The sequence below is a fragment of the Neolamprologus multifasciatus genome, chromosome 1 (assembly GCF_963576455.1).
Source record: "Neolamprologus multifasciatus chromosome 1, fNeoMul1.2, whole genome shotgun sequence".
In the NCBI taxonomy this organism is placed as follows: domain Eukaryota; kingdom Metazoa; phylum Chordata; class Actinopteri; order Cichliformes; family Cichlidae; genus Neolamprologus; species Neolamprologus multifasciatus.
Window position 1 is genome coordinate 32,753,760 of NC_140439.1, and position 25,044 is coordinate 32,778,803.

Sequence of the window (25,044 nt, forward strand, 5' to 3'; positions counted from 1 at the left end):
AAATTAAAAATGCAAGTTCACAAACCAGTGGGTGACCACAGTCAGATGGGGTGTGTCTTTGAGCCAATCACACCTGTACTTAGAGGGTCATTGGATCACATAGAAAAGATTTTAATCCCCAGAATTAGAGCACCTCCATTGCTTTTATATGCATCTGTCAGTGACTTCTAAATCAACACAAATCAGGTACTAACAGTATTTCATAAAGTTTAAAATGCACGACATTTTTCATGTGTTCATGAACCAGGAAACCAGAGCATGAGCCCTCAGCTTTATTCAAGTCATGATGCAGCTATTATGTTACAACTAATATACACAGGTCTATATGTACAACCACAAATACAATACTGGTATTCAGACTGTTGTGATTCAGTGAATTCACAGATGTGTGGATAACAGCCGAGCGCACATACACACCTCAGTTGTGCCAAAAAAAAAAAAGTAACACCTTCTTTAGAAGTCTTGAAACATAATATGCAACAAGTTCTGTAAATCAGTTCTTCATCAGTATGTTAAAATGAGAGCATCATATCAAAACATCTATTTTCACAGTCATTCTTTAAAAAAAAAAAGACAGACAAAAACAAATTAAACAGTTCCTTACACTTTGTCATGGCAAGATGTGACAAACAAGACTCTGATTCTACATTATCACCAGCAAAACACAGCTCTACCACTGAGGACAGACACAACGTCTCAGAGTCGAGGACACGACGACAGACAAGGAGAATTGTTTTGGTTGGATACGCTGGGAGAAATGGACGGGAGAGGATTTCATTTAAAAGAAAAAAATCTTCTACATTATTGAAAAGGGTGAATCTGGATTCAAGTCTACAGAAAACAAAACCAAGCAACGACTAAAGAAGACTACAGACACCACAGGACACCGCAGAATAAACAAAGACTGTGTGGGTGAAATGGGTATTTTCTCTGAATAACAACACCTGCAGTGATATTGCTGCTGAGTCTCGGCGGTGAATACAACAGGATTCTAATTCATTTCAAGTTATCACTACAAGTCCTTTCTCTTTCTCTGAGAGGGAATGAAATCAAAGCACGACATGGTAACAAGAACTACGACACCTTTCAAGTACACATTTTCATCTCATATTAATCTTTTACACGAACCTCAAACAACACAAATGTTACTACACTGTGTGCAAACGCAGGTTGGGAGAAAGATGGAGGGAAGACAAAGACTAGTTTTTTTATTCAATGTGACAGAAACGCTGGGCAGCCTGAGGTACTCAGAGACAGAACAGAAAGCAACCACAGGTTTATATAGGCAACCAGACAGGTTTTCAATAGTTTTACTCATATAACCATGACACACACATCTAGCACAACGTGGCCTTTCTTTATTATCTTTCAGTTTAAAAAGCTGATACTTTCCCCAGAATATGCGGCTTCACTCATCGCTAGACTGCGTTTGGGGCCCAGAGGCTGCAGGAGTTTGGCTTTTCAGGAGAGGATTTTCTCCCGGGTTTCGGGCAGTTTAAGAGCCACCATGCCTCCACAGACGAGGGCGGCGAAGGCCAGGAAGATGGGGATGATCTTAGTGATGCCGATGAAGGCGGCAAAGATAGAGCTGGCAATGATGGCCGCAAACTTACAGATGCCGTTCAGGATGCCGAACGCAGTTCCTCTGCAGAGTCAGAAAGACAGAGAAGGGTTAGAGTCATAACTTGGCTGATTTACTGATGAAGTGAATGTGTGGAGAACCGAATTGGCCATGGATGCAGGTTAACGTTTGAGTTCATTTGTTCTCCGCTGGCATTGTTTTGCACAAAGATGTTCACTTCTGTCTGCCAGGAAAAAACATCAAATATGCCTCACAGGTACTGTGAGGTGGGAAGCACTACCTGCAACGTTAGGAACCAAGAACAAAGCTGCCAAACTGAAAGCTTGAGCCTCACAGAAGACAAAACAGAATGCAGGCAATAGGACATGAGGCATCAGCAGAAAGAACAGCGAAAACGCCTGCGTGTACCAAGCATTGTGTCACCAATGTTGTGAAAAATCCAAGTCAGGTTTGCGCAACTAGGGGGTGTCAGAGTTTAGATATCTTAGGGAGCCGGCTATGAGCGCAGGCCACAAAGAATAATGCACGAGTTTGTGCAATGTATTTGTTCAGGAAATAGCTGGTTTTATTTAAGCTACTTTGTCATTTTTGTATTGGTTTATATATTTTTACACATCAGCGCGATGGCACGTTTCATCTCGGTGGTACACACTGGTGTATGCTTTCCTTATTTCAATCATTTCCAAGGGCAGGTGCCACATTTTGAGTTTAGTTAAGCTACTTTGACATTTGCAGTGTGTTGCTGTGCAGTAATGTCATACTGTTTTTCATTCCTCAGCAAACCGCAGTAACACAGCTAAGATTGGTGTACTAACAGCTACCTTTCTATATATAATATGTATAATTTTGTTATCAACTGCCAAATAACTCCTTTTATATCAGGCATTAAATTCACATATAAGCTCCTGGTTGCATATTTTTTCATTTTCTCCCCCGGCAGATGTGATTACTCAGTTACTCATTAAAGTCCTGCCTTTACTGGTTACAGTTCTTATATGCTGTAAATATCTCACTCCATTTGAAACAACAGGTCTTCGGGTTTACTCAAAAAAGACACTATATAATGTGGATTGCACAACACTGGACATTATATTCCTCATTTCCAGTTAATATTTGTACGGCTGCTGTTATTGTGTGTGTATATATATATTTATATTTCTTCATACATTCTTATATATTTCTATACTGTGTATTTTGTTGTACAGTTATTTTATTTTCAACTTTAATTTATATATTTTATCTTATTCTTTCCCAGTTAAATTTACCCTTCATTCTAATTTGTGTTGTACAGTTATGGTAAATGGACTGATTCTTATATAGCGCTTTTCTACTCTCCCGGAGTATCTCATTCTTAACTTAATTTTTATATTTTATTTTATTTTATTCCTTCCTGGTTAAATTTACCCTTTTTTATTTTCATATTTATTTCCTATCTTATTCATAGCCTTTTCTTTTTATCTTTAGGTCACGAGCAGTTGTCCGAGCATTTCACTGCATATCGTACTGTGTATGACTGTGTATGTGACAAATAAAATTTGAATTTGAATTTGATTTGAATTTGAAAAAACCTGGTTGTGGATGTTACACTTTGCCTCTCCCAAGCATAAAATGGACATGCATGCCTAAGCTGCAGTACCAGCAGGGGGGGGGGGGGGGGGGGGGGGGGGGGATTATATATTTAAAACCAACGAGTCACTACTGAACAAAGAAGGCATGAAGTGCATTCCAGGCTATTTTTGGTTAAAATGCAGCTGCATATTTGTTGTTCTAATGGTGGGTTTGGCCTACCCTTTTGGAAGAGTCATAATAATTTATCTGTACTATAATGGAGCTCATATTACACATAAAAATGGGATAGATTACCGTTTAGAGGACGGATAGAGTTCCACAGAAATTACTTCTAGTCCATTCCAGGCTGCCACACTGACGCCATAAAAGAGACACTGCCAACATATTACAGCTCCTTGACTGAAACTTAACAGCAGAAGGAAAGTGCAGGCCGATGACGCCAGCATAGAACCACCTAGAAAGACAAATAAATGAGGACATACTGACAAATATTTGACTGAATATTTGGCTACGTAAGCTCATCGTTCCTGCGCTGCTCTCTCCTGAGGTCACCTATTATGCGGATCCTTCCTATCTTGTCCATGAACAACGCTGAGATGATGTTCCCAGGCAAGACAGCCAAACTGCCCAGGAAGCTGACCATGTAGATGACGATGTCATTCTCCTCCTGAAAGTTCAGATGGCAGCCTTTCTTCGGGTGGAGAAAGGTGGCATTTTCCATTCGACAGTTCTTGAACTTGTCCTGCCAGAGATCTGAAGAGTACAGAGGGTTAGACTGTAAAAAGTGCTTACAGGAGAAACCTATTGCTTTAGCTAATTGTACAGTTTCAGTGCAGTCTGGTACCTGTGTTATAGAAGACGGTGTTTTTAATAGTGCAGTTCTCAAAGAAGGTGTTGGTGGATTTGATATCCTCAAAGTAGCAGTTTTCAAACAGAGAACTCTCAAACTTGACCGACTTGATTTCAATGTTGGCGAACCTAAATGAAAATAATGACGTGAAGCAGTAGCACAAACAAACTAAACTGTGAAACTGAGAAAAATTTATAACATTAGGTGTTACGGAAATGTACTTGTCATGGATGTACTCCCCCTCACGGTGGATCTGGTTGACCAGAGAGAAGTTAAAGTGGAAACGCTCCACACGTTCTCGATGGAATATTCGGACTTTGGACTCGTACTCCTCATACTGCATGTACTTGATCATATCAGGAAACCACACTCCAAGCCCGTGATAGCTGATACACACAGAAGGATCGGAAGCATGAGTGGAGAAAACTAAAAGGATCTGCCTGAGATAGAAAATTTTAATTTTTTTTCTGTAGATGAAAGCACGGGTGTGTTTTGACCTCAGCTTTTAATGTAGATCTACCTGAAGGCCAAACAGAACCAGACAATAACCAGAAGGAGGCCTTGTAGTCGGAGCTCCGGCGCTGATAGAGACATGATATTGGCCATCACCTAAGGAAGGAGAAAGAGACCGACAGACAATCAAACTTGACATGCAAGGTCTGCATTAAAAAAGAAGCAAAATATTGTCTATTTTTATTGAATTCTGTTTTATTTTACTGTGAAGTGTTGCAAACCTGTTGCAGCATGGTCATCTTTCTGACAGTCCAGCGCTGGAAGGCAGTCCCAGTCTCACTCTGGATCTCTATGAACTCATCGTCCTGAGTTTGTGGAGTCTTGATGTTGGTTACCTTGACAAAGGCATCGAGTTTTTTTGATATTTTTTTTCATGTAAAATTACAGATGACACAAGTGTGACATAAAAAATCATTAAAAAAACAAACAAACTTTAATTTAAGCAGAAAACATGTCAATTAATATATGATCGAGTTTTTAAAAAATGTTTTTGTGTTAGATCCTTGAGTTGAAACAATAAAACAAACAAAAAAACAAATCTGTCAGTGATATTCATTCTAATTATTGTTGCGCACAGACAAACAAACATTGGAAATTTTGATCAAAGTTTCCTAACCAGATTAATTAATAAAAACAAATGATTATGAGGACTTGTGAATAACATTTCATCAGTATTTTAACAGATGGGGCTCTGTGATTTATGTTGGTTTTTTGATTTTGTTATGAAGCATCTTCATCATTACTCTGGTCTAATTAGTTACTTTCTTACATGCATGTGTTCCTTTCAGTTATTCTGAATTTCAGACTCTCATTTGTTCAACCCGACTCGCCCCCATCTCCACCTCATTCTAGTTGCACAGAGAACCTCAATCAAATCTTCAAGTCCATCACCACCAGAGTCTAGAGTTGTAGGTCCTGTTATGTTAGTTCATTGGAGTTGCTGAATGGTCAACTCTTATTATTTTTTGATTCTTTCAAATGATTTCTCCTCAATGATTTTTACTTTATTGCACACTCAAGAGCCCAAGAACCATCTTCAGCTTCATTTCACCAAGGCCTCTCCCTCTGACTGCCACCCTATCCACACAGGCACTTCCTGGATGAGTTATTTTGGGCTTGTCCAGCTGGCACGTGCAACTGGACGAAAATGTTCCTGCTGAGCAGGAAGCCCCAGGGCAGGCTCAGAACATGCTGGAGAGATTATGTTCCTTAGCTTGCTTGTGAACCCTTTGGTGTCCCACCAGAAGAATTGGAGGAGGCTGCTAGGGAAAGGGAGGTCTGGGAATCTCTGCTTAGACTGCTGCCCTTGGACCAAGATATGCAGCAGATAATGAAAAGATGGACGAAGAGATGTAAGACTAACTCTAAGGTATTTACATAAATTACAAAGAGATGTCACCTGCACAAATGCAGGGATATTGGAGCTACATTTATTTTATTTTTTTTAATAAGTAGATAACTTTTCTGTCAACTGACTGAGCCAAACATGAGTGTAAATGAGGGCTTACAGTGAAAACTCTCTCTGGCTCCCCCTTGGCTTTCCAGTTGGTGTCATGGACTTGTCGCAGGATCATCCACGCCTCATCATGTCGTGCATTCTGAAAAACCACACGTACAAACATATAAATATCTATTTAAACAAGTTTAAAGGGCACCCTGTGAAACCTCTCAGGGTTTTCCAATGTGTAGTTGAAATGATAAAGTTCAGTGAACTATATATAAGAGTGACTCTTTTAATCATGGGTTTCGGTTTGAGCGCTTAACTTTCCCACCAGCACTGCAGCCAGATGAATGTTCCCATTAGGTCTGCCACTTATTAGAAGGGGTAATGTGTGATAACTTGTGGTGCAGCAGTAGCATACAAATACAATACCACATGTGGTTAAAGCCCTGATATTGTCCAGGATGAGAAACGGGGGTGGGTGGTGTTCTGGTGCTGTCTTAGCAGCTCAACGCTACCTTTGCACAGCAGTGGGATGTTGGTGTGGTGATGACTCAACATTCTTAACCAATCACAGCTGGATGCTTAATCCTGACAATCAATATTATTACTACAAACTGGCTACACTGGTTCCAGTATCTGACCTCCAGGAGAAATCTCGGGCTCTCTGGCATGAACACCAGTCCGATGAGTGCGGCCAGTGCAGGAAAGAGACACACCAGGATAAACAGTCTCCAGCTGTGCATCTGAATATGTGTACCGATGGCAAAGCCCCAACCTGCAAAAAACACACAGTGAAGAACACATTAATATTTCCACAAACCTTGTTTTCTGGAATGCTTTAATTATGAAATCACAGAATTAATGTGTTGCAATTTTTTTTCTTGAGTTGTTTACATTCGAGTCATCAAAAGTCAATTACAAGCAGCAAACTGTGAGGCTGTTTGGGAATCTTTTTCAAACTGGATGCTGGCGGTATGTTTGGTTTTATTGTGAATAATTAATTCAGAACATAATTGATTAGATAAGGTTCCAGATAAGCCATATTAATGAGCTATTCAATACGTTTCACCACATTATGCAGACTGAGAAAGAAAAAGAAGAAGCAAAATGTTCCCACTATGAGAAAAATTCCAACAAAAAGCAAGGGAGGAGCCAAGGGGTGCCCAGTGGTGGCCTTGGCTTCTCTTTTGAGCAGAAACCTGTTAGCGGGCTACACACAATTTTCAAGAGCAAGAGCTACATTCTCAAACATGATTAGATGACATTTACTAATAGAGAATCAAGGATGGATAGTAAGCAATGATCTTCAGAGTTCAAATCCTCCTCTGGCATAAACAGCAGCACAGAAACCGTGTACTAGGGGCTTTGTGGCAGCTCCTCTAAGTGTAATGGCCCAGTACTTTTGTGAATAAAGGGTATGTGGGGCAGGATGGTGCAGGATGGCGAGTGTATGACGTGTCAAATTGCTCTTGAACTTCAGATAAATTGCCTCCAGAAATTACATTCAGTAACTACTTTTTTGTCATCGTCATTTCTCTTTACTGTCACACATGACCACATTTTAATAGCGCAAATACATTTTATTGTAATCTTATGAACACGATTATTAAGCAAAGAGATTAACTTCAGTAGCATTTCTAGAATTTTTGGCAAATGGGAGTAAGAGGCAAAAAAAATGTGACATTTTGGACTGCAGTGACTTCCCATATGGCAGAAAAGATTAAGACATCAGCTTCTGTTCAGCAAGTAATGGTCTCAGCCACTGATTAAAACTGAAATAGTAATGCTGTTCTCCCTACGAACACATTATGAATTGCTAATACAGCATTTGATTTCCTAACACAACTATCACATACCAAAATTTGGGTATCGTCACTATACTACGTTATTAAATGTAATATTTTTAGAAGGCAAACGTTTACATTTGCAAACTTGTGCGAACATTAATGCACGAGGCATTTGAACTGACAGCCGTGAGAGACTAACAGAGGACACTGTTATTACAGACTCCATTTGTGGGGGTCTCAATTATTCATCTTATATGTTTTAATACTCTACATGTGTTTGTCTGTTTATCAGAGTTTGTGCGTTACCATAATGAGGGATGATTCCCCAGGCGGTGAAGGAGGCGTACAGGCCTCCAAACATCCAGAACATGCAGAGCCAGCTCAGATGTTCTCCACGTTTATCCATCTGCAGGAACTCAGTAAAGTAGGTGTACACAATTGGAATGGAGCCACCAATTCTGGAGGAGGGATCATAAAACATAAAATTAGTGTAATCTTACACAGATGTTTTTGATTTTGATGTGATTTTGTCAAGATTTTAGGACATGCTATTCCTTTGGATGTTCGTCAAATTTGCTTTATAGACAACTTGTCACACATTTGCATTTTAAATGAAAAATTATGCAAGGCCATACTCTAACTGGAACTGGAAAATTCTTATCTAAAACTCATGATGATGCAAGCTTCAAACACTCGTGATTAAAAACATTTTGTTATATAATGACAGAATTACTGGCATTGATAGAATATTTGATAGATTTTCTTAGAGCTCATTTTATTGAACAGGCACGAGTTAAATCAAGATTTTGGTTCCTATCATGAGGGTGATTATTGATTTAATTCTGGAGCCTTGCAATAAGGAAGTTTCAGTGCTGGCGATGGTCACAGTTTAATAACGGCATCAGCAGGGATATTTGATCATTTTGGCCAATGCCGTTTCCATTTCTCAGATCTTTTACATACTTTGTAGGACATTAAAACATTTTTTGAACTGTGGAAAAAAAAATCTGATTATCATATCTGTAGGTTTAAAATGACTTCAAGGATTATTGGCATTTTAGAAGATTCCTCCCTATTTTATGACTGTAGCAAATCTTTTCATACAGGGATGTGCAGTCAGCCTCCTGTTAGCATGCCAGAAAAATGCACATAGTTTTTCCTCAAATGTTAGTGCTAATGACTAACGTGGGACTCATTATCACCGCGAATCAGCGACAGCAGAACAGTTTATTTCGGTGACCTTGTATTTTGTTGCCGAACAACAAGCTCAAACATCAGTATTGCAGATCTGGCTGGAACCATTATCAAAATAGATGTGTCTTTGAAAGTTGCGAAATCAATCAGTGCGCACCAATAGCTTCACCGTAAGGTGCTGGCAACAGCAGGAACTGAGCAATAAAGCTGAAAATAAGAACAATCAAACAGCACTGTTTACTTGTTTTAGTTAGTGTAATAAAGAAACGCTCTGTTGAAGTAAATAAGCAGAAGTCTCCTCGTGTGCATGCAGTCTTTGAGGTGGTGTTAACAGTGTGTTCTCGTGGCGTGTGCCAGCAGGCTGCACATGTTAGCATGCAGAGTAGAAGGTACTATAAGACCCCTAATTTACTGTAATCTTCCTGGCTCTCTCCTGCAATTGTTAAATGGCTTAAACAACAGTTTTTGCTTTTGGACATTGCATAGTAGTAAAGAATTGATGTCAAACTGCCCAACACAGTAAACGCCAATTAGACTCAAACACTGGGTCAGTTTTTCTTTTAGAATACCAATTAAACTAATTTAGACGGCTGAAATGTCTAATATAGCCCACCAAATTAAAACACTCCATTATTAAAGCACTAAGAAGCATAATAGGTTAGATACAATAGAACATGCAATGTTTTTAACATGCATATCAGTTACTTTCTTCTGAGCAGTCTGACTAAATGTACCACAGACCACAGTCTTTTTAATGTTAGTTCTACCAGGTGCATTTTTTTTCTTTAAATGTCAGGGGTATTATTTTGAAATCTCTTTCTACTAACTTATTTATAGAAAAGGTCAGTCAGTCTGACAAAAGCCTGTGGATGTTTTTTTCTTTGTTCGAGTAATGTAAATGTAAATTTGGCTAAGTCAGTGTCTCACCCAAAGCCGGAGCAGAACCTCAAGAAGAGGAAGAAGCCGTAGCCCTGAGCGAAGCAGGACAGGAAGGAGAAGACCAGGTCGATGGTCAGGACGTAGATCAGACACTTCCTCCTCCCCATTTTATCACACAGACCACCCCACACCAGTGCACCCACCATCATGGCCACATACACCAGGAGACCTGCAAATACACACGCACATATTTAATCACTTGGGAACCTGGTTAACTTGAAATGTGACCTTTACAGATCCGCACGTCCACACACAAACAAACGCTTCACTTTTAAAACTCAAGTCAAACACAAGGGGGCTCCCTTTACCCTTGTATGAAGTAGGAAGAAGAGAAATCGTCACACAGTGTTTCAGTGTGACACATTCTTACATTTGAGACAAAGAAATAAAGGTCACAATAATTTCCCAGGAAGAGCATTTCGCTTCTACAACACTCACCTTCCATATTTTAAAACCTGCTTTCAGTTTTGTTCACAAGCGCCGGTCACCTTTTCTGTTATTTGGGCTTTCTCTGACATTTTATTGTTTCTTTGATTACATGCTTTATCACTGCAGACTCCCACTCTGAGTCAGGCCGGTCTGGAATCTGTCAGCATGCAGCAGGCAGGTGGTCCAGCCTGCCATTTCTTCTTGTTCTGAAGCAGTTCCACAGCTCCACACAAGAGCATCCTCCATTTTTCATTTTAATGTCTCTGGGGAGAGAAACAAGCTCTCCTGTCTTAGCTGTTTAGGGACTCAAATCTACAGCCTCAGCTATCCTCTTCAGCGTGTTGTTTAAACCACTAGAACAATGCATACTTCCTGCCTAGTCTGTGCTTTTACTACACAGCCATAACTACAGAGGAACTAAGCAGCTTAACAGCACGTGGAGCCATAGTGTGCACCTTCCCCGTGGATTACTAGACTATCCAAATGCTTTGATGCTCCACACGCCAAGTTGCATATCCCATTCAACTCGAGACTGCACAGGGGAAAGAAGACTAAAAGCTATCATACCATCTAATATGCTGGCCAAATAGTTGCTTAAGGAAATGTGTACGCCTCAGATATCTGCAAGGATAAGTTAACAGGATGGCCTTGCATTTAGAAATCCCATCTTTCACATGGAGGCCTAGGATATGTCCTGGCAGCAACAAGCTTGCAAAAGTGTCCTTGAATACAGTGAAGACACTTAGTCCCTGGAGGAAAAGGGAGAATTTATCTTTTCCTTCCTGTATTAAAAGTGAAAGCACTGTGCTGAAGTGCTTTTATCACAACTGCAGGCACAGAACAAAATACAGCTGCAAAAGATGCCAGAGATACAAAATATATAGTAAAAGAGACCCCATGCTCTTGAACGTGAATAGATGCTGTATAAATTAATTTCCAAATAAAATGAATTAAGCCCACTTCCTCAGATAGCACATTTATGACTATTTCAACTGTTAAATCGATGCATTTTTCTAACCAGGTGAATGATCCACATTTTTGCTACCTACTTTCATGAATCAGTGCAGTTTTTCTTTGTGATTTTATGATATTTGATCATTTGTTAACTTACTAATCCACGAGTCCCTTGAAAACTGGGAAGCAAACGTCAGGACTTGTGAAACAAATGGGTCTATCCCTGCATGGGAGTCAGTTTGTTTAAGAGAATATCATCTTTTATAAATACCCAACATTAGACCCAACATTATCAACGTTTTACAAAATGGTTTCAAATCACTGAAAAGCCTTTAAGTGAAAATGTTGATCATTGCTGCCATCTCACACAGGGACCAAACTAAAGGATGGAAGTTATTTTAATTGTTAGCTTCTGGCTCAGCTACTTTAGGTTGTTTACTATGTTTAAATGCCTCCCTTTTTAAAACACATTTATCACAACTGTTGTTAAGATAACCAAACTCAATTTAAAAAACTAGCATTAGCATGTTCATTTTTCCTTAATCGACTGTTTCCATGGTTGGATACTTTTCAAACTTTACTGAAAGTATTTGAATTTATGTTTTAAGAAAAATGTATAATGTATAATGCGTTATGGCAGTAGTTCTGCGATAAGTTCTGTTATTAACCTCTGTCTCTCTTCCACAGCATGTCTTTTATCCTGTCTTCCTTCTCTCACCCCAAGCGGTCGCAGCAGATGGCCGCCCCTCCCTGAGCCTGGTTCTGCCAGAGGTTTCTTCCTGTTAAAAGGGAGTTTTTCCTTCCCACTGTCGCCAAAGTGCTTGCTCATAGGGGGTCATATGATTGTTGGGTTTTTCTCTGTATCTATGAAGCGCCTTGAGGCGACTTTTGTTGTGATTTGGCACTATATAAATAAAATTGAATTGAATTGAATTGAATTGAATAGTTATTCAACATTGTTGAGTATATTAGCAAAGTTTTCCTGCTAAACTAAATGGAAAAGAAACTACTGAATCTGCGAGATAAAAAGAAAATAAGAAGTGAAGGCTCTGAATGGGCAGTGAAGCTGCTGTTTTCAGAAATCTCTAGAAACATGTGAAAATTCAAATTCTGAGCATCACAGACCTTGACATTTTGAACGATTAGCGTGTTTTCTCCCAGTCTGCCAAAACATTTCAGTAATAGACATGAAGCACCAAAGACAATCTGGCAGGTATCATACAATTATCTACGTACGCAGTAGCTGTGGATCAAGTATAGCAGCTTGGGTTGAGATTAAATCTGAGCAGAATTTCTGATATCATCAATCAGGTGTAGGTTCCTTTTGTTTGTGTCCACCATTGTGTCTTCCTCTATTGAACACTTCACCCTGCAGATTAAACAATATAACTGTCATTAAAGGTAAGTGTGCTAACGCTCCTGTGTTTAACAAAAGCTTTGGGAGTCTGTCTGCTTTCCAAGACTAAGGTTACGATTAAAGTAATTTCTGTTCCTGTGTGTCTAGTGGACAGAGCATGAGCATGAATCAGACAGGATCATTCTGCAGATCTACTTCATATTCTCAGCCAATGATCAGCTCTCTGCCCCCATTCTGCGCAAACAGACGCTGTGATTTCATTTTCGCCAGGCCTTCCTCCTGCTACCGCAGTCTGTCAGAGGCCTGAAGCATATCTGACAGCTCTGCACCAGCTCCGCAGGCCGCCAGGATCTCTGACTGCTGCAACATGCTCCATATTAGCCTGGGAACACACACCGAATGCAATCACCACCGGGTTCTTCATCAATCTCTCGCAATGCTTCGTCCCAGGAGCCTGTTGTTAAGATGAAATGAGCGATGTGCAATCTGCCACATCGCCTGGCTACACACGAGGTCTGGGAAATAAGGTGAAAGGCTTTAATTTGCAGTTCAGTTGTCTGCACAGAAAGTGAGGAACTGACGTTTTCAAGGTAAATCTCCCGATAAGTCCACGCTGCATACAAATTTTAGTTCTAAACATAACTAAATAATTAAAATATATCTGCTGGCACCCTCAAGCCAACTCCCAGACACATGGAGGACCACTGCCAAGGCTCAGTAAAGCTAATCTGGTTGCTCACAGTGGACCCAAACTCCATTAGGACACACAATATTCATTATGTTCTTTATTTTTGCATTTGCCTAGAAAGATCCAAGCCTTTTTCCCCTAATTTGCTCCAGCGACTGGGGGATATTTTTATCTGAAGCAGTGGGCTGCAGCCATGTGCCGTCAAGAGCCAAGCATATGCGGGATTTTGCTCCAGCCAAGCACAACAACAGATCATTTCACTGATGAGATCCTCCTCCCTGGGTAAAGAGTGAAACTCTTCGACAGATGACTGTAATTAGGTAGTTTTGCAGGTTTTTATGTGTCTACATATAATTTATGTTTGTCATGCTAGCCATATGATAAATAATGGCAGAGGGAGTTGTTTGTCAGTACTAGTTTGTTCAAACTGATGTACTTCAGCAACTGTGGAATTGATTTTTTAAATAGATTTAACTCTACTGACTTTGGGGATGTCTTGATATTTTTGTAGCCTCGTGAAGTTGAGAATTATGGACTATTGGACAGAATGCTATGAGTATGGTATCTTTTGGATGAATTATAGGCCTCTCCAGGCCTTTCATATGGGTAAAAGTTACATTTTCTGACCATCTGAAAATCTGTGAACATGACTGTGATCTCTAATAACCGATATGAGGATATTTATCATATTATCATTATCATATTAAACAATATAGATAAACTGTCAAGAAGGAACAAGATTTTTTTATGCTGAAAGTTTTCTGGATTAATCATTTTTAAACATACTCTGGTTGCCATGCAGATAAAACGGCTGTGCACAAAAAAGATAAACAGGTCTTTGCATTTGTTGTCATTGATCAAATGTAGCTGCAGTTGTTGAATTCCACACTGATGGACATTTGGACAAGGTCAGTGTTATCCACTATCCAGATATTTTGTACCTGAAACACTGTCCCGAAAGGCGAGTCAGCAAATTATTGCAGTTTTTAAAAACAATTCTTAATCATCAGTGGCTCAGAAAGTGAGCGGATACACTTAATATTCACTATATCTCACATTTGTGACCTTAATTTTCCTCATTTAACAACGTCAACATTACTTGTATTACCTTGACCCAACTGTTGATTTGATTTGGCTCTAAACAACCCTTGATCTGCATAAAATGTAATTGAAATTCAGTTAAACTCACCCAGTAATCCTTTGTCAGCGTTAGATATGCACATGTCCTTTTCAGCACTGGGCAGGACAAAGCCCACCACGAAACCATCCACGCCATCAGCCATTAGCGCCAAGCCCAGCACAAAGAAGAGCATCCACTGGAAGCGTCCATGGCCACAGTCCTCCATGATGGTCTCGTATTGCTCTGGCAGGTTTTCCTCTTCCTCTTCCTGCTGGGCAGCCATCCGGGCTTTCCTCCTGGCCTCCACTCGAGCTGCCCGTCGTGCCTCCTTGATCTCGTCAGGGTGCGGGATGCCTTGGTACTCCCCCTCATACATCTGATCATCCTCATCTGCCCCTTCAGTGGCATCACTAGCAGCATCCTCGTCCTGTGGAGGGTAGTCCGTCTGATAAGGGTAGCCGTCTTGACCTCCACCATGTTGGGTGTAGGTGTAATCTCCACCTTCGGTCATCTGCTGGTTTACATTGTTGCGATAGGGGTCATCCATGGTTCCTGCTGCATGTAAGGAGAGCAGGAGTGACTTTGTCTCGGAGCCGTCGTGTGCTGAGGAAGCTCAAGTTGTCAGCTATAATGGCATAATCCTCCCAAGAAGCCGTGAGCTGCTCTCGTGTAGCTGCAGTGTTCTGGTGTCAGAAGAAAACTGCAGGTCTTCTGTAGTTAGGTCTCAGGTTTAAGGCCTCAACAAGTATGCTGAAAGACTGTTACCTTCCTTGATACGTAAAGTGCTGCATGCTGAACCTGGAAAACAATGAACACCACACATTACATATCGTCTGTTAGCCTCACATCACTTGTAGAGGAAAAGCCATTGCTATGCAACGGTGCCCTTTGGGCAGGTAACAGGTAATGTCTCAAAGGACTTCCAAACAATCATTTTATAAAACTTACATCAAAATTCTATAAAAGTATCGGGGAAAGTACTAGAATAAGATTTAATGGCTAAACTTTGATTAAACGTGTTAATTTTTGAAAGATTTTTAAACCTGTTTTTATCTTTCTATTGTATTTATTGCATCTATTAAAACAGATTTTGAGTTGATTTCCTTTTTATTTTTCCAACTTTTAAAAAATACTTGCTTGTGAACTAAAATCCTATCCTTCTTCCAAAAATTAAGTTTTTCAAAGTGTCTTGCGGAAGGAAAAACAAGTTTGGTAATGCTTTTCTCCCTCTCCGTAGGCTGCTTGTCCTTCCACACAAGCAGATAATCTCATCGTCTCCCCGCTCAAATGCTCTGGCGCCATTTTGATCCATCACACAGCACTGCTGCAATGACACATTCAGATCTGTCTTGATTTTTCTGGTGACCAGAGGCCAGAGCATCTAATGCCGACGAACAGAGAAACACAAATTCCATTAAATTTTAGGATTTTTGTTGCTGCGTCCGTTCCTGACTTGATTAAATGAGTATCACAGTGAAGCCGAGCACACACATGCTCGTAAAATCAAGAAATTGCTAACCTGAGGCTGTTATCCTCTGTAGTTTAGAGATAAAATATGATGTCATGTTGGGTTTTTTTAATGCTTTGTGTCAGATAACTAAATGGCTGAATACCAAACACAACACACAATTCAGTCACACAGTTAAACATTTAAACAAGACAAACCTTTATTTAACCTCTAACTGTATAGTCACAGGCAAGTTTTAGCTTTTTATTCCTCCTCCAGCTACAGCTTCACATTCACAGTTACATGTTTTACCACATCTGTACTACTTATGAAGTATATAGTACTGTAAAGCAACCTATTAAACCTTTACTGCAGAAATTACATAAAACTGGTAAAGAAGTAAATCTAGAAAACTGAATCTTCTTTGCATTAGTTAACATTAGCATAAACTAGCATTAGGAGCATAAGTTATTGGCCACGCCAGACCAAGTAATGCTGTACTTGCAACAGTATGTATTATAATTATTAAGATCTTGTTTAATTATATATTTTTCTTCATTAAAAACACATTTCAAAAGGTAACCCACAAAGTTCACCTTAAATAACAGAATATATTAATTGATTTTTTTTTTTAGCCTGACACTAATTAATGCAAATGACAGTCTTTAACATGATTAATTAATAAATACCTAGGTCACCTAAATAACCCAGATCTCCACACAATCTCTGTTTCTCTGACTTCTGTTGCTTTTTGATGGCAAACTGATTGTTTTCCCAGAGTAAACTATACCTAAAGGTTTTAGCATGTTCGTCCTTACATTTCACATATGCGTTTTAATAAAATCCTTAATAGTTTCAATGAATAAGATGAATGATAAGTTTGTTTGAAATAACTAAGTGATACAAGTTAGAAAGACGGTTTGCTAACTGTATAAAAGCAGTGGTGTATTTCCACCTGAATCCTTTCACGTAACTTTTATTGTGATTTGTCCGTTTTAATCCTGATTTACTGCAGTTTTCCTAATGGACCATTTGTGTTAATGGCCTAACTTTCATCTGGCGGTTATTAGCCCTGTATACCCAAGTAGAAATATTTGTAGTCCTATCATGTGACAGTGCTTGGTTTGGTTTGGGTTGGTCTGTGCTGGTTTGGAAGCAGGATGACGAATACTGTAAATTAATCCAGATTACGACAGCAGGTTTTTTTATTCTGCCCTTGTTGCCTCACATCATTGTTTCATCATGAAAGTCACAGAGGTGGTTGGTAGCACCGATGGATTACACAGTCTGGATTGATGCACTGAAATGTAGGCTGTTTGGTGCTTTCGGATGCGAGATTTTTGAAATCTGAAAGTCTGTGTTAAAATCTACGCTCGAATCAGTTTTACTGTCGGGAGTAATGAGAAGAAGTCGAGTACTGTGATAGAATCACCATCATCTATTTATTATTTCTTCAAGCTGTGTGAATAACACATGAACAGTTCATGAGAGGGAATGTGTTAGGATGGATGCGCAGTCATGTTGAGGGAAGAGACGTTGCTTTCATCATCCTGCTGCAGTTCCTTTTCTCACACAGCTGGCGCTTACATAACAGTTGGGCTGCCTAGTCTTTCCCCTCTATCTCCCGCCCTTGTTTTCTAACCTATTGATCCAGGTTTGGATTCACAGCAGTAACTCACACGAATACACACTTACACAGATGTCAAATCCCCATTTGTGCCTCTGCAGTTTTTGAATAGGTCATAATCTGCCTTTCTCTGAGTGTGTCCCATTGTTGAAAAGTCAGAGAGCCCCTTTGAAATCACGAAAATCAATGTGAGTCTGAGGTTTAACAGGAAGCAGAGAGGTTGCCACCTAATTTACAGAAAGCTATTTCAATTTCACAAATGACCTTTTACCATTCAGATCATTTATTATTTTGACTGAGCCAAACTCTGTAGCTCATTCTACAGAGAGCAATGGAACCACAGACTCGTGTGGCGTTACATATTAATGCTGCGATAATGGACTTTGGAAGAATAGCTCTACAGACACACATACACTTGCAGTGGATAGAGCATCAGAGCTGCCCAGTGGTCTACGTTTTGATTTTTTTTTTTCCAGTTGCAATTCTTATATTTAATTTCTAAGTTACCGTAGTTACCAGTACCACTGCAGGCAGCTCCAGTTTAGCTGTAGGAGCCTAGCTTTATTCATTCACTTTTTCATACCCAGCTGGTCCAACCTCCTGCTTTTTAATCTATGTTTTAATTACATTTGAGGAAATGTAGAAATTGACAAAATCACAAATCAACCCTAGAACCCACAGCCTTGTGCTTATTAATTGTCTGCAACAAGTCACTGTCCTCTAATTAAATTTTAGCCTTCTGTTTTACAATCGTATTTTTTAATTTGGCCCCTTTTGGCGACTGGATCACCCCCCCACCCCCCACCCACCCTTATTTCTGCAACACAGCTGTTTGATCAAAGCCTCACCTACAGCTAAGCAATTCTGAGAGGATCTAAACATTTTTCTTGCTCGCTAAAAATTGTTAGTCCAGATTGAAATGGCTGAAATTCTTATCAGCCTACAAAACCAGGATCCCGCTAAGCAACTCGTGTCTATTGAGATATAACACAAAATCAGTTGCACTACATCTGCTAAATGTCGTGCATCTGTTGATAGAATAATTGGACCATAACAGAAACAAGTTACTTTTAATCTCAATTCTGCACTGATCTCCAGAGGTCAAAGGAGAATCCCCTTTGATTTCTTGAGACAACTGTCTGCTAACTGACCCATTTCTATGTCTGATAGACAAGAGATTGGAGATTTTCCACTCAACGCATGAAATCTCATCAAGCATTCAGCTTTATGTCTTTTTGTAAAAGACAAACCAGTTGACACAAATCATTTCAGACTAAAATTTCTCTGTTTTATAAACATCAGAATTAGTGCTGACCATAAAGGAGCATTTGCTGCATATCATCAGGCCTGTGTTGCTACACCACATCAAACTCATACTGCAGCTATCTTTTCCATCATTGTTATCTACTTCCTCACTAGTTCATCTCACAAAGCAGCAAGCATTGAAAAATAACAAATGTTATCTTACCAGAGAAAGCATTCCTGTAATATATAAAATGACTTCTGAACTTAAAAATGTGCTAAAGTCCAAGTAGCATTTTCAAATGTCGATCGCCTACATGTCAGTTTATCCTAAGGCCGTGCTGTAGCCAAACCTAAGGGATTAGGGTCCAAGCTCACAACTCCCCCACCCCACGCATACACATACACACACACACCACACACTACCCCTCCCTCACCAGGGCTCATCCCCACAGGAAACTCCCCAGAATTAACCCCACCACCCCTCTGCAAGGTAATGGTACAGTCCTAACGGTTTAAATAGCAACAGGCTGAACTGACACTGACTGCAAACTGTGTAGTTGCTCTGCAGGATTTTTGGGATATCGCTGATTTGTATTAACAGAGGTCAGAGGTTATAGTCAGCTGTCAGAACAGCAGCCTTCAGATTTTCTGTTTTCCTTTTCTCTTTTTGGCTCAAGGACACATCAGCAGGGCAGATGCTCGTTGTCATGGGTACCTGAATGTGGTTCCTGTAATTTACATGAAGAAAGTTCCAAGAGGTGCACATTTTAGTTTACATCTAATCACCACACCAAGTGGTTTTCACTGCCTACGCCATGTTAGGATAATGACTATCTATAGTAACCCCAGTCAGAGACGCTCCCTTTTGTCCCAGAAGCAGAAGAGCTGCTTCCTTTGAGGAACAGCTGTATGCCAAAGTATCCTTGAATGAGACATTGGCTCGCTTTGCTGGCTGCTCATCCATCCTGAGAAACTCTGGATAAGCATATCAGCAAAACTGGATGAAATATTCCTTTTCCGTTGAAGCAGGAAGGAAGGGCTGGCAGTTTTATTTCTCTGGGTGTGGATGAGTGTAGAGGTTATTATGGATGTGTCTGAGTGGCACCTAGAGCGGAAGATGGATAATCATAGCTTTGCTGCTCCACATATCATTCCTGTGGTTTACATACACAGAATATACTGACTGTGATAGAAGAGAGGTCTGTTGCTGCAGAAAAAAAAACTGCAGTTATGGTTTGACGGTGCGGTATATGGATGCCCGGCATTTCCCAAATGATAGTAGATTATATAATATAAAAGGCCTTTAATATATAGATGTATTACATAGGCCTCAAGAGGCCTTCTCCACCGTCTATCTGCAGTCTCCCTGAGCCAAAACTCAGGGAGTTTTGGCTCAGGGAGTAAAAACTTTATATAGTTTGTTTTTACTGAGGGTATTTACATTGTCCTGTAATATAAAAGTGAAAGGCTTGGAAGTGTCCAAATCTGCTTGAGCAAGACATTAAAACACTTCTGTATAGGTCTATTTACCCAGATGGATATGATACAGTGCACTTTATTACTGTGATGTGATGCAGGTGGATAGCAGGCAGAGGATGTATCCAAAGTGCAGGACAAGACAGCAGTAAACTAAGAATCACAGCTTTATTTAATGCTGGAAAAACAACAGAGAAAATGAACTAACTAACCAATCTATTGGTTGGGCAGACAGAAACTCACACGCCGTGAGGGAGATGCAAATAATATATACACAGGGAGAAGATAAGACGGAGAGGACACACCTGGGGAACAAAGCCGAATCATACACACGAGGCAGGACTCTATCAAAATAAAACAGCAAACAACAACACACTGAGATCTAGATTGAGACACATTAGCTGGCCTGTGAATTAACATGAAAGGACAAGAGACACCAGACAGACATGGGACTATGACCAGGGAGACAAATGATAAGACCATGGAGATTAGACAAAAGGAGATGCAAAAGGAGATGCTGATGACAAGACAAGACCAGGAACAGACTAAACACAAAAGAGAATTAACATAATAAAACAAGAGCCAGGAACTAGAAATAACAAACTCAGACACACTAGAGAATACTAACTACAGAAAACGAATGCAGAACTAAAACATGAAAATCTCAAAAAAATCCCAAAGAATGAAACACACGGTCATAAACCCAAAAGCTAGGTCCAAGACCCAGGACCATGGCAGCTATGTTCTGAATCATGTTGCTGGGTTGGTCCAGAAAACATACCTGTGAAAATATGGAGATGTCTAGAAGACAGAGCAGTGGACTTTTTGACCAGACTGTTTAACATAAACCTGGTGAGTGAGAGGATGGCACTAATAAAGGTTAGTGCCAGAGTTGAAGATGTTGAGGCTTTCTTTGGGACTGATCAGGATGGACAAAATCTCAGGTTGAGCAGTTAGAGAGATGAGAGACGAGGCTCATTTGGACATGTGCAGAGAAGGGACAGCGGATATATTGGACTACCTATGAATCTACTGATCTATGACCTCAGTAAAAACGTTTCGAGTGAGTTTATGGCTTCAGTTGCTTGTGTCATTTTTAATTAATACATTGTGTTCATTTAGTAAATTAGGCTCCCGTTTAGATGTTGATAAAGTATTGAATGTAAAAATTCTGAAGGTTCTCAGTTAGCTCTGTCCTTCAGCTGCAATGACTGGTCTGATAAATCTAGATAGTGGTGGTGGCTCTCTTTCAAAAATGTTGAGTGTTGAGTGGGTGAATTGAAGACACAATCTAGGGTAGTTTGGATAAAAGTGGTATATAAATGCAGTTTGTTTACAAGAAGCTTTCAGAGGTAAAATTTACACAAAAATAAGATTTGCGGGAAAAGTCTGACAAAATAAAAATCCAGCAGCGTAATACAAATACTTATTTACTGCTTTTCTATTCCGTTAGTCATCTTGTTGTGACCCATCAGATTAGTTTTTCTATGCCTTAACTGGAGTCTCTACAGCTGATATGTAAACCATATACCTACCTGCTGGTTTAGATATTTATGCAGCATTTACAGCTCAAAATCTCTTTCCACAGACACATCTAAGAGTTTCATTAGAGAGATCAGAGATCATTTGTGCCTTGCTCACTAGTGTACATATTGCGTTAAGATTTAAATTTAAATTTTGATCCAATATTAAATGCACCATATGCAGCAATATATGATAGCTGTTACTAACTTGCTGTTACTATATAATGCACATTTGTGTGACATACCATGACAAAACACACACACATGCACGCGCACACAAAATTCATATCTGTGGTCAGTCTGTCAACTCTCACACCCCCATCAGAGGACTTGGTACGGCCTGCTATGGGACATCATTATAAAGAGTAGATGTCTTACATAGAGGCAAAGCTCTCTAATCCGAAGGCCAGATAATTCGAGTGCAAAGAGGATTAGCTCCACCCCAGCAGAGCCATTGGCTAAATTTAGCCCCCTTACTCTCTGTCTTCACCAGTCTCCATTTAACCCCTCCTCCAAGCCCCACCTGTGACTGCCTTCACCCATCCATGTAGGGACACTATCCACCAATCACACATTGCAGTTCTTTATTACGCCATCATGACATCTACAGACATGCGCATCCACATAATCCACCCTCTCGGCCTGTTATTCTGGCCCTGCCTCCTGTCAGCGTTAATGATACTGTGTCACAGCTGCGCACACTTGATGTAGACTCTAAGAGTGAAAATTTGTGCTCGGGTTTTACACTTTGCAATGTCTCCGTCCTTCATTTGCAGAGCTGTGTCCTCTGGCAGCACAGTGAGATTGCAGCTGATGATGCCCGCCATAGGCCTGCCTCAGGAGGAGGGGCAATCCCTGCAATGAATTGAGGAGACGTCTCATGCAAATATCCAGGAAATGAATGGCTTCCAGGGGAGGATTCTGGAAAGGCGTGATAAACCCACTCTTGCATCCCTTTTAGCATGAACTCACTATTTACTGCTTTTACCTCCTATGAAATCTGTATAGACTGCAGGACCAAATAAATTTTTATTTCCGTGACCTTTGACATCCTTGCAACCTTGCATTATTGTGGAATTAAAGTTTATTTTTGAGTCATTGTCATACAAAGAACTACATTCTACTATATGTTTTGCACTGACTTAGGCATTGACTTGGGTTAGTGAAATTCCTTGCTTTCTCTCCTTTTCATGTCTAATGCGAACTCAATTGTTGCAGCTGTTTGTTTACAGTCTGATTTGCTTAAAATACTGTTTATAAGACCCTCAGGGTTTCTGCATCTTCAAGTGTCAGTTCTTTTCAGCACTGCAGCTTCCTTTTGTTGAGTGCCTCATCTTCTATATATGTGGGCGCAAAATAACTTTAAGATAACAAGGCGGTGAAGAATACAGCAAACAAAACCCTGCTGGTACAATTACTGAGACATAGCTTGGTGTTTTTTCTCATCTGCTGGCTGGGCCTTAATGGAGTCAGTGCTACATAGCTTAGAGAGGACGCTCCACATGATTGTGGGTCTCCGAGTTAAAGCCGAGTCTTATATGTAGCTCATTTCCCCTGTTCTTCATATTTGCCTACAGTTGAAAGATAAAAAACTATATATAAAAAATATGATCCAACCAACTTTCTCTCAATCTTGTAGAAATGGTAATAGATGAAATTTATGAGTTTTTTCTCCCAGCTGAGTAAACATTGCTTTGTGGAGTATATTCAGAAGCAGAAAAATAATGGTTTTACATACAAATTTTCTGGTGAAATCTAAGTGAGGCCTCTTTGTTTATTTCCCCAGCTGTGCTTATCATGAATTATTAGTATGGAGTTGCTGTGCCTTCATGCCTCCTGTTTGCTCCTAATTAAAGAGGAAAGATCTGAGGGAGTTAATCTGCTGAGCTTTGGTGAATGGAGGTGGGATGTGGTGGCGGGTGGGAGACGGCCAGGGTCCGACCACCGCAAATCCCAATCATCTGGTTGGACACGCCGACTTAGCTTAAGTCACCTGACCTGCTCTCTGGCACGGATCCAGGACTGCATGCAAAGACACACAGAAGGGTGAAGAAACAAAGCAGTTGGTTAACTTCAATTCCGGGTGTGAACAAAGTGCAGTCACGGTTTTGCGTCGCTGGAGTCATCTGAACTGGTCAAAAACTGCTCTGATTGGTGGAACACACACTGAGTTTATGTGACAGTGATTTGTACTGTGGTGTGTTTCGACTGCACAGAGACAGTAAATCCCAGGTGATGAGGATCAAATGGACTTACTGACCTGCAGCGCCACAGATACTGACATCTTGTGGGCACTGAGATTATTGATAAATGCTTTTAATTACAAAAACATTATTGATTTATGTCATCGAGGTCTTTATTGTGACCTTTCACAGAACACTGTGGAAATAAGCTACAGGAGGCCTCGTGTCAGGCTCACAGGAAATACTCGTAAATGTTAATTTTGGTATTTTCCTGGCATTTGTTGATACTAAACTACAAGCATCCACATATTCATCACACACAATGACTGTGGGGTGGCAGTTTGGATGTCAGCCAGTCCATTCAGCTGAATGACAGCAGCATGACTGGTGCACTGTTATCTGTGCAATTACACCACACTGTATCATGATAATAAGGTACACTTTGAAGTTTGGAGCTTTTTTTTGCACACCGAGATGAAGAAAATAAGGATCTGATGGTAAGAATCTCACACCCGGAGTCAATTTAAAGTTGACAGTTACAGAGAATTGGTATGAAGTATCCTGAGAATTGTTGTACCTGTAAGGTAAGCATGTGAAAAGCTCTGCTGTAACAAATGGTGGGTGGCAGCTGAGTGAACAGTGCTGCTGCGAAAACAGACAGCTACAGCCCAGAGGAAGCTTTTATCTTTATGGTGTCAGAACTTTTTATGCTGAACATGTGTCAACTTTCCCAAAGTAACAATGATATGAAACTTCAAAGAACAATAGTCAGAGCATCTTATGGCGCGATATTTTTTTTTTAACATACAAGCTGTGTATTTACATAGAGATTTTATTCATTCTTTCCTTACATTTAACCTAAAACTGCATTTATCAATATGGTTATATTAAAGGTTAAATGGCTATATGTTTTTTCTGAGGGATCAGCCATAATCAATAATAACAAACAAAATAATAACCTCTTCATCTTTGAATTCAGGTGTTTACACTTGCTGGTATATAAAATCCAACACCTGGTCATGCAGCCTCTCTTTACTAACATTTGGGAAATAATGGGTAATTCTTGTGGGTTCGTTTAAATCTAGTATGGTGGTGTAATCTGATGTGGATGTGGTTC

The 25,044-nt window shown here is 40.0% G+C and overlaps 1 protein-coding gene across 1 annotated transcript; it reads right to left on the reverse strand.

Annotated features, from left to right (window-relative positions):
• Positions 1-257: 257 nt before the first annotated feature.
• sv2ba (synaptic vesicle glycoprotein 2Ba) lies at positions 258-19,147 on the reverse strand. The gene is made up of 13 exons (XM_085160229.1): positions 18,969-19,147; positions 14,496-15,224; positions 9,867-10,047; positions 8,052-8,203; positions 6,600-6,733; positions 6,023-6,112; positions 4,736-4,849; positions 4,522-4,610; positions 4,223-4,387; positions 3,996-4,129; positions 3,704-3,904; positions 3,446-3,605; positions 258-1,645 (listed from the first exon to the last, which is right to left on the reverse strand). Exons 2-13 carry the CDS (start codon positions 14,971-14,973, stop codon positions 1,462-1,464), a joined length of 2,082 nt encoding a protein of 693 aa, XP_085016355.1. The 5' UTR covers positions 14,974-15,224; positions 18,969-19,147; the 3' UTR covers positions 258-1,461.
• Between the last annotated feature and the right edge of the window lie 5,897 nt (positions 19,148-25,044).